Source organism: Thalia democratica, chromosome 1, assembly GCF_965202585.1.
Source record: "Thalia democratica chromosome 1, ktThaDemo2.hap1.1, whole genome shotgun sequence".
NCBI classification, from domain to species: domain Eukaryota; kingdom Metazoa; phylum Chordata; class Thaliacea; order Salpida; family Salpidae; genus Thalia; species Thalia democratica.
This window is the reverse complement of record NC_139165.1, coordinates 54,379,586-54,390,494: the sequence shown is the minus strand read 5'-3', so window position 1 is coordinate 54,390,494 and position 10,909 is coordinate 54,379,586. Positions and strand designations below refer to the sequence as shown.

The following is a 10,909-nucleotide window of genomic DNA, read 5'->3' as shown; positions in this document are numbered from 1 at the left end:
ATAATACTTTAAAAAACTTCGTTTTGTAGATAATGTAAATAGTTGGTGTGTAGCTCAATGACCGATCTTTAGATACACTATGTCCTTCGACAAAAACTTGTAATCGTTGAATGTTTTTATCGTGTTAAATAAGTTTTTTTTTCTTTTGTACGAATTTTACTTTAAGAATTAAAATACGTTCTATTTTAATTGCCACATGAAACTACGTAAGTCCGTTTAAAGCCAGCCTAGTTAAAAAAATCAAAATATATTTATGTTTTAGGCTATAGCAGGGTTTCCAAAAGTAGGCAATATTGCGATTTTGAGGCAGGAGGCGCTAATTAGTATGGCAGTGAAAAAGTAAATGGATAGCTAACTAGTAAAAGGGAGATATTTAGTAAAAGGAAGCGATTATTTTCTCTGTCAAGAAGGGGTTTCTAAAAACTAGTTTAGGAAACCAAGTGTGTTTTAAAACATCGAATTGACAAGTTTGTTTAATAATTTAAGTAAAGATTGTTTTTCAAAGAGTTTTATAATCTTTAGCTGAATTTAAGTAATTTAATTCTAGTAAACCATAAGACATGATGTACTTTTAAAAATTAAACAAATATAAGCATTAACTAGATTTAGCCTAACAACAGATAAAAAAACTATCGTAAGTTTTGCAAAAAATGTTTTTTATTAAACTTAAGTTAGCCAGACTCCCTAGAGAAAAATAATACTATGTTATCAAGATTTTTTCGTAATAGTAGTCATAGCTAATGGTTGTTAAAACAGATTAACGTGATTCTACTTAAGATTGATTTTAATGACCGTATGGGCGTTTCAGAAGCTTTATTTCTAACTTTAGCAATACAATGAGTAATATTTAAAAAAAAAATCAACGCTCAATAAAAAACTATATAATATTACTCAGGGTAGTATATAAAATTGTATTAGCTCTATAAGCCTAAACGAGTAAAGGAAATATGAGTAAGTAATCTGAAAGCTATGACAAGTTTTATAATATTCATTAGTTTATCATATAGTTACTTAAACTACTAATGTATTTAATATTAATTGTTATAAACATATTGCAATTTTAAGCTTTATTTTAATATTGAACATAAAAGAAAGTTTATGGTTTAATCAATAACACGACTAATTCAATTTTACAAATTATGAATAAAATAGCAGTTATAAACTAAATATGAAATATATACATCCGATTTTGTATAATCTCTAAACCAATGGTAACCAAAATATTGAAACATGGGTTCAGTAGATTACGTAAATAATAACTCAATATATTTATAAAATTCCAATAATTCACAAACAAGTACTAAAGTTAATTATTTTTGAAGTACAAACTGTAGTTCAACTTATTCAGCATAAACATACTCATAACTCATAAAGCCTTAAAAATAAAGTTCCAATACTGTTATATTTCTAAAATACTTTTATTGCTTATGAAACTATCTGTGCACAGTAAAATGAAACATGCGCTTATTTTGGAAAACACTGGTAGTAAATGTAAACTTTTTTAATCTACAAAAAGATGTTTAATTTTTTTATTTTAATAAATCTAAACAAATAATATTCACAAATTTGCACTAAGTCCCATTTTTAACTACAACATGCATGTATTACAAGTTTTTTGTTTTAAAAAACAATTTGACTTCTACAAAAACTGCATGCATTTATAATTATAAATACAAACAAATTTACTGGCCTAATTAGTAACCAGTTTTATTGCAAATAAATTAGTCATACATAAAAGCTTAATTAATGGGAAGAATTTAAATTTATAAACTTTACTTAATAATATATTTAAAGAAACATCTTTTTCAAGCTATATATCAAAGATATGTGTGAAGTTAAACTTAGTTTTAAATGAGAATTTGTATGAGAAAATGAAAGTTTACTGAAACAAATTGTAATCTTTTAGCTTAAACAGACTTTCAAGTTAAAAATAACTTAAAATTCACATAAATATAAAATTAGACGTACTTTAAGTAAGCTTGATTCGATTATAAATATAAAAGTAAACATAGATTTAACTCAAATGAACTGCAAAAAAGAGGCAATGGAAAGTATTTAATTTTTGTTTTTCACTGAAACATAAATAACAATAATGATAACAAGTATAAGAACTATTAGAAGCATAAAACAGAAAAATTTCTTTTTTCTTGCACTGGCCTGTAAAAAAAAAAATTTAGCAAACAAATTCAAAATTAAGTAATGCCTTACAAAAAGTACAATCCTTAATAAAAACAAGTATTAACATAAAATTAGATTTTACTCTTAAATAGTATAATATTTTTCCGCTCAAAAAAAGATAAACACAACAACGTTGTAAAATTTTTAGCATACCAGAATAATCAAAAATATATATAAAAATGAAATATAACTAAAGTATTAAAGTTGTTGTTTTAGTTTCAAAAAAAAAGATAAAACTTTGTAACACAATGTTATATTTAATTAATTGATAGTTGTAAAATATATAAACTCAATAGTCATAGAGTAGGAAAACAATTTATAAAAACTTTAAATATACATAGATTACTGAGATATAACATAGCTTATAATATATTTACAAATACTATCATTTAATTATCAAGAATATAACTCAAAAAATGCTATCTACTATCCTTTAATCGTCAGACATTTTACTAATCTCTAACTGCTTAGCCTAAACTTGAACAAAAATATAGACTTATAATATTTAAACTAGTATTAATTAACACAAATTAGTTGAACAAAATTAATTATATACAGTAACCTGCCAACCAGGTACGAAGTGCCATTATGGTACGCACATTTGAACCGAAAAATATAGTGCTCAAGTGCTTCTTTTTATTTAATTTAAAAATAAAAACCTAACAGTAGTAATACAAAGTGTTTTATTTCAAAATATATGAAAATAAAATCAAAGTAACCAGAGTTTTAAAAAAATTTCAAGCTAGCCTGAATTATCCTGATAAGCTTAAGTGACCTGAGATTGTGGTAACCATGACAAATACATATATAATAAGATAAGTAAGAAGTAAACTTATATATTAAAAAAATGTTAAGCACTCTTATTAAATTCATTACTGCCAGTATTGGTAAACTACAGTCTACTATGAGGACTACAACATTTTCTCCTAAGAGCAATACACCACTTTACCTTTTACTGTTGTGTTTTCTACTAAGACAACCAATTAAAATGCCAAAATTATTTGTAACAGAAGTATAACTTTATAACACTAAACAAGCTTTTTAGATTAAACACAACTTAATAAAAGCACGATCAAAGTTTTCATAAATGCTTACTTATTTAATACTAGTAGTTAATTATATGTACTATGTAAATTTTTAATGTCCAAAAAATATATAAGATAAGTAAAAAACTTTGTGGGTTGAATATGAACATAAATATACATACACAAAAAATATTTACATAAATATACATACTAAAAAATAACTCTCAAGACTTCTAATATCAACAAATTTGTTTTAATGTTATGATCAATAGTCATTTCTCAGCTTTATTGGCTTTATACATATTTGTATTAAGCTTAATGAAGATGATTAAAGACCAAATTTTCTAGGTACGCACTGCCGGTTGGGTACGCACTTTGAACACAGCGCAAAAGTGCGTACCCAACCGGCAGTGCGTACCTAGAAAACTTGGTGACAGGTTACAGTAAATGTAAAGTTCATCTTCATCAAATGTTGACGTAAACAATAAAACTTTATATGTTTAGATATCTAAAAGTATAATGAACGTTCATAACAGCAAGAATTACTTAATTCATAAATTAAAAAAAAAATAACAAAAATATAAACAAACTTGATGCGCTCTTGCTTGTTGAAGCTGAGTATTACCATGTACAACATCAGTCTCAGCAGTTTCAACATTTGCTTCAATACTGTCTGTATAAAATCAAACAAATTATAGTAATAATTAATTTCATTTAGCCTAAATAAACATATGATTTAAGTACTTAACACAAAACATCTTTTAGTAAAAATCTTTATTTAAATGAACACATCTTTACGAACGATCGTGCTATAACTTTTTAAGGCACAAAAGAAAGAAATACATTGAGTATTCCTATTACTAAAAGTTTAAAACTACAAAAAAAAAAGATAAATAAACAATAATTCAAAATATTGTAAAAAAACTGAACAAAAAACTACATAGAAAAATATTACTTTTAAATAATAGTAGCAAGTATTGAGAAACTAACCAACAAGTTCTCCTTGTTCATGCACCATGGTTGCAAGATCTTTGAAAATCATGTTAACATCCACAATATCCGACTGTTTAATGTTATATATTATTAAGATGTTAATTTTTTTTTTATAAAAAGTTTTTTTTTGGATATATTTAATCATTATTTTGTTATAAGATTAATAGAAATTAATTTTGTTATATTTCATTACTCAAAACATTGTATTCAAAAGTTTTAAAGTAAAGAAAAGTTATTGATAGCTACCCAAAACTATGTTTCAGTAAACGTTGTTATAGAACCAACAATGTATATATATTGGTATCATATTTATTTAGAAACATGTATCAAAAAGCGGTATATATTTTATAAGCAAAGTGACACTGGTAGTTGGCTAAAATTATAACATAGTATTATAAATGTATATACAGCTCTTTATTTACATATTTCTTTTACCATTATTTACAGTATATTAGGATGTTAACTTAAATTGTCGAATGTTTTGTTAACTATTTTGTTAAGTTTTAAAAAAAGTTATACATAGAGAAAATTAATTTATTAAATATGTAAATAAAAAAATTCACAAACAATTTATGCGATTTAAATTCTTGGCTTAATTGTAACTTAATACTTTTATAAGGAAACCTAGAACAAATAAAAGCTAACAAGTTCATAAAACTTTTTTATCTTAACAATATAATTTGAAACATATAATTGAAACCTTTATTGATTAGTTTTTAAATCATCATTTACTGAAATTGAGGTTTCTAGGCTATTTTAATTGGAATATAGGGTAATTCTAACTTAGAAAAGTATTGTTTTAAGTTCTACAGTTTATATTTTTTAGGATACTTTCAAAACATTACTTCAAGTTGTCTTATTGCAGTTTGTCTTTCCTGAACTTCTTGAAGTTCTTCTTGAGAAACTTTTTGTTGTTGTTGCTGCTGCTGATCGTACCTAACAGTTTGTAAATATTTTTTTTAGGTTACAACATTATATTTACATAAATATAATTAAATATGATGAAAAAAAGTAATTTAAATAAATTCATAAAAATAATACAAACTGTTTGGTATATTATTGTTTTCTTAAAGATTTTCAAGGACTTAAATTTTCATTTAGAAATAAAATTACTCTAAAGTATTATTTAACGTAATGTAAAAAAAAAACTAAAATCTAAAGCGATATCTTTCTGTGTGTGTAAACTATGTTATGAAAGATAAACATATTTAACTAAAAATATAACATATATTCTATGTCTGTTGAATATTTATTTATCAAGTTTATGTACCCCTGAAGGTCTATAAGTGTTTCCTGATTGTTACTTGTACTTCTGGCACGGTTCATGCTTTGCTCTTCTGCAGTTTTTACTTCACGTTGTATAGATTGAAATGTATTTAAGACATCACTGAAACTTGAAGTCAATCTCTCTATTTGTGTCTTACGTGAACGCTATATATAATAAATAACTAATTGTTAAATTTTTTATAAAATTGAATTATTGAAGTAGAAGTTCATATGTTAAAAAAATTAACTGGTTATTATAACTACAATAATAAAAAATAAACTAAAAGCTAATAATTGAACTTCAAGCAACTAAAAAGGATAATAAAACAATGATGAAAAAATTAACCCCAAGTTATACAGTTTAAGTGCAGCATAATTTAAGTTTTACAAAAAAAAAAAACAATACGTGTAAGATTATATAAAAAAAAGGTTATCGCACTATATGCTCAGTTTGCATCCATACTAAAACACTTATTGCTTTTTTTTTTTATGTTTTAACATAATAGCATAAAACTAATAAATAGCTTTTGATAAGTTTAATTTAAAGAATATTATGTTCATCTACCAAAAAATACTTAGAAGTTTTACTTTGAATACCATAAAATAGTCAGATAATCTATAATAAAGATTAATAAGTTTGATTTAATAATTCACTTAATACTAAATTTACTTAATAATTTTTATTTTCCACAACTTGACTTGTTTACAACAAAGCTTAAATAAATATTCAAACTTAAGAAAATATTAAGACATTGTATAAACCCTAGAATAAATAAATTTAATGAAGGTGTTTTTATCTTTAAGCAATAAAGTCATTATTCATCATCATTTATTTTAGATTACTTTACAAAAAAAAAATACAATCTTTTTTATCAAGACCTGAGTTTTGTTGTAACAATTTGCCTTTAATGGACCTTTAATATATAACTTGAGTCAAAAAAAAAATTTCCGAAGAATCTTTATTTTTAGTGGTTTACTTTGGCGAATCTCAAAAAAAAAAAAAGAAGTCAAAACTATTTTAAATAGTGAGTACATACTTTTAAAAATAGCTTGTGTTATTTGACATATATTTCTTAAATCAAAACTAGTAAAGAATTATTAAATATGTACACACGTTAAAAATAGAAAGATCTGTAAAAAATGTAGCTAATACAATAAAGTTAGTAATTTGTTTAAATAGTTATACCTTGTCTAATTTGATAAATTATTCCTCTATTAAAGCATTAAGAAGCTTAATGCATTTAAAAAATTTAAACAATATTTTCAACAACATAACATAATATAGTTCTATCTAAAATCTTTATTACAAATTAAAATTGTTTATTCAAAGAAGCTATATAAAAAGCTAATGAATACAAAACACCTGATTATTTTTGAAACTCTATGTGTTTTTGAAATTGCTTGATTTTTTAAACAAACTAACTTGCTCTGAAATACTAGAGGCCAAAGGCAAGCTTTTGGCATCACGAATGCACTTTGTTACACTTTTTGAAATTTGATTTGTCATTCGTTGCTTGTCACGCCTAACAATTTTTAATTATAAAATGTTATTTGTAATATTTTTCTTTGATAACTAAATGAAGCTTTTTTGGAAAAACTATAGTGTAAAACTATAAAAAACTAATTCACCATTTCATAAATATAAACATTTGTAATAAAATAACATAACAGTAAATTAAATAAAATTTCTAAAATGTATTTATAAATAACAACAAAGTAAAACTTACAATTTTTCACGGAGCTCTGTTGAGTCCTGACCACTTCCTAAAAGTCCAACTAATCTACGAATGTCTTGCACTGTAAAGTAGAATGATATTTTGTTAATCTTTTTAATTCATAAAAATTTAAATTAAGTTAACAAAATTTAATACATATCAAAATTGTATTTGTTTAATATCATTCAAACAGTTTAAAATATCAAAAATTATATACATATTAACTTTTATATTTTTTTTATAAATGTTCAGACAGAATATAATAAATTATACACAATATGTATAATATTTCTATCATTTTTATAATCTTTATAAACTATGGTTGATAATAACTAAAATAGTTTTAAGAGAAGGAACAGACACAACACTTTGATATTAGTGATGTTTTTGTCTAAATGCTGATTTAAAAAATATACTAAAATTATTTTTACTGTCTAAAATTATTCTACAGAAGTATCACATTTTGGATAACAGTAACGAAATTCAAATGTTTATAAATATCATTATAGTTACAAAGTTTGTCTTTTTTTTTTTATACTAGTTTATTATAAACAATAAAGAACACTTGAAACAAATAAACATCAAAAAAAACTTGGTCTAAACTATTTGTAAATAAATATCAAGTTGTATTTAAAACTTATGTATCAAACATACCATTTTGAGTAATTGTATGAATGCTTGAACTAATTTGATTTGTTAGCTTTACATATTTATCACCATCTAAGTTATTTTGATATGAGTTATTACTATTGTAAGTAACAGGATTGGTAAGATCCTCTCTACCAAAAGACATTTCAATTATCTAATCTGCAAGATCTTTTCGTATCATTTTATATTAACTTCCATAAAGACAACAATACTATATATATATTTTTTAAGACTTAAGAGGTTTGTTATAAAAGTATTTTACTTGTTTATAAATGAAACCAGTTTTTCAGTAACTATATATTTTATAAAACAAGTATAAATAAAAACATACACTGTTTTAATAAAAGCTGTCAAGCATTACATGTTATAGAGTCATACTGCTTTTAGAAGCTACACTAAAATGAGTTAAATACTTGATATTACAACTAGCAATATATAAACATGTTTGCATTTATGCAATTTTTATTATTTTCCTTTTTTTTTGTATTTAATGCCAAAAATTTATGTAATTATCTAACATAGGACCTGTATAATAAAATAGTGAAGAACATAATTGCTGACAAAGATTACATTCAAACTTAATATGACAGGATTATGTGATATTATTAGTATGTAAGACCTGCTCAGTGAACCATAAATAACCATCTTTAAAAAACTAAATAAAACTTAACATTTAATTGTTGTTTAATTAAAGTATATTTCAAAGCTCATATACATGACTTGTTAATATAAGAACTAAATGTTTAAAATATTTAAGTACAGTGCTTATTCACTTATCAGGACGCTCACTTATCTGGACAGTTTCGGTCAAGAAGCAATTTCAAAAAAACTTTAACATTAAACACAAACAGTTTAACAACTAGTGTGAAACAAATATTTAAGGTTCCATGCTGTAAGAAAATTTAAAGTGATTTTATAGATTTTGCAATTAAGTTCATTATTATGAAGTAATAATTTTACTAAAGCTTACATTCAACTTTGTTCAAAACTAGTTTAGTTATGAAAAATCTTTGTATTTAAAGTATTTCAGTTTAAAAAAAAAATTCAAACATTGTTATTTAAAAGATGACTTTAAAAATTTTATCTAACCTTATTAAGTTTTTTGGTAATTGATTAAATTATAGGTTTTTTTAGAAAATGAATGTATAGCAGCTCTTTTATGTTTGTATTTTAATTCAAACAATATTATAAAAGTTGTTAATTCAAACAATTTTTGTTCAAAACAATTCAAACAATTGATATTTTTATGTACAAGTTATATGAGTTTGACACACTCATCATACCAGATTTTAGAAATGCAAAGTATTGAACATTTTGAATTTTTTTTATTCAGAACTAAAAGTAAGCAACAAAGGTGACATTCTATGAATAAAACTGTTTATGCCTGAAAGACCAAAAACTAGTGTGGACAGCTTGATCTGTAAAATCTATAAAGAATTAGTGTATTATATAATCATTTAAACAGGATTTTTTTATTAGGTAGCTGTCAAACTTGTACGAGCATAATAAATTGCACAAGGGGACAAAATTGCACAAGTGCACAAAGCATGGTTGCCACTGATCAAGCTGAGAAAAAATTCCTGACTTTTCCTGATTTTTTACCAAAATTTTCCAGACTTTCCTAAATCAAACTCTTAAATTAAAATTATTCTAAATTTCTAGGAAAATTTTGGAATTTTTTCTGACTTTTAAGGACTATTAAGGCCATAGGGGGGGTAGAAGCCATTTTTGACCAAAAATAACATATAGACTTATATTATAGTAAATTTCATACTCTTTCAGATGCTTTATGACCGGTTATATAAAGGGTTGTCTTTATAAAGGGTATATAAAGGGTAACTTTAAAGCCGTTTTCCTCGAGTTTTTAAAAACGGGATTTAAAATCTATCTTCTCCTTCATTTTTCAAGCAATCTTCTTCAAATTTTTAGGAAATGTTCCTTACATTATGAGAAAAAAACGTTATTTGTGAATTTTAATAATTTTAAAAAATAAAAATTTTATGACAAAAATTAAAAAAAAAAAGTGATTTATCAAAAACTTTTTTTTTTCAAAAAAAAGGTATTTTTACTTGAAATTTTTTAAAGTCACAAAAAACGTTTTTTTTGTTATTGTATAAAGAATAGACTGTGAAAGTTTGAAGAAGATTGCTTAAAAAATGAAGGAGGAGATAGATTTTGAATGCATTAGTCTTTTTTCGCCGTTTTAGTTTTTCCTTCCCCATAAGGAACCTGTTATGCGGCCCGACTTTAGCCGGTCATATCTCAAAAACTAATTCGAATTTTTAAAAACGGTAAAAAGCAACTTGAAGCTTAGTAAAAACTCTATAAAATATGATCAACTTGTAAAAAACATGGCCTACCCCCCCCCCCTTATGGCCTTAATTAATTTTTACCATTTAAAGGCCTTGGAAAACAAGGAATTTTGTAAATTTAAACTGAAAAAATCTGACTATTTTTTTTAATTTTACATGGCTGCCACTGATCAAGCTGAGAAAAACTTCCTGACTTTTCTAAATCATTTCTTTTATATAAATTGTTCACTTAGTTTAATAAGTACTACCCAAACTTTTTAGTATAAAATCCTTAAATTAAAATTCAATTAAAAAAGAATATACTTAAGTAACTGTAAAAAAAGACATAAAAAAGTAAACTATATATCTGTTGTATAAAATATTTCCTCTTATCATTTAGTATAAAATTTGTAACAAATAAATATACTCTTATTTACTTTAAAAACTTAAGTTACTCTACATAAAATACAAACAATAAGTAAACTTAATCTTAGCATATACCTCTTTTTTTATAACTTAATTTATAAACTTAAACATCTTTGAAAAAATTATAAAGAGGTAAAGTATACACATTAAATTGTTACATAAAATACTAAACTTACTGCTTAGTTATAAAGAACTCAATTATTTAAACAAAAAACACTTAGATTCTAAAATTACGCTAGATAAACTTTTGCGTATATATCACAGTTTCACTTTGGAAGTGTCCTTCCGTGTGGAAGATCATCAATACTAAAAAGCTTACAAAATCTGCTTGTTCAAGTAGGGTACTTGTTTAATATGTTAATAGAAA

General features: G+C 24.1%; 1 protein-coding gene across 1 annotated transcript; it reads right to left on the bottom strand.

The window, feature by feature from the left end:
• Positions 1-1,061: 1,061 nt before the first annotated feature.
• LOC145831560 (syntaxin-12-like) lies at positions 1,062-7,989 on the bottom strand. The gene is made up of 8 exons (XM_082938853.1): positions 7,832-7,989; positions 7,190-7,259; positions 6,886-6,985; positions 5,467-5,627; positions 5,042-5,132; positions 4,194-4,266; positions 3,794-3,876; positions 1,062-2,157 (listed from the first exon to the last, which is right to left on the bottom strand). Exons 1-8 carry the CDS (start codon positions 7,968-7,970, stop codon positions 2,056-2,058), a joined length of 819 nt encoding a protein of 272 aa, XP_082794979.1. The 5' UTR covers positions 7,971-7,989; the 3' UTR covers positions 1,062-2,055.
• Between the last annotated feature and the right edge of the window lie 2,920 nt (positions 7,990-10,909).

What these genes read in the sequence shown, in the direction of transcription:
- LOC145831560 (XM_082938853.1), bottom strand. Translation starts at nt 7,970, where the DNA reads ATGTCTTTTGGTAGAGAGGATCTTACCAATCCTGTTACTTACAATAGT. An exon ending in ACAGAGCTCCGTGAAAAATT is followed by an intron (nt 6,986 to 7,189) that starts GTAAGTTTTACT and finishes AAAAATTGTTAG; the next exon opens with GCGTGACAAGCAACGAATGA. An exon ending in AACAAGCAAGAGCGCATCAA is followed by an intron (nt 2,158 to 3,793) that starts GTTTGTTTATAT and finishes TTTTTTTTACAG; the next exon opens with GCCAGTGCAAGAAAAAAGAA.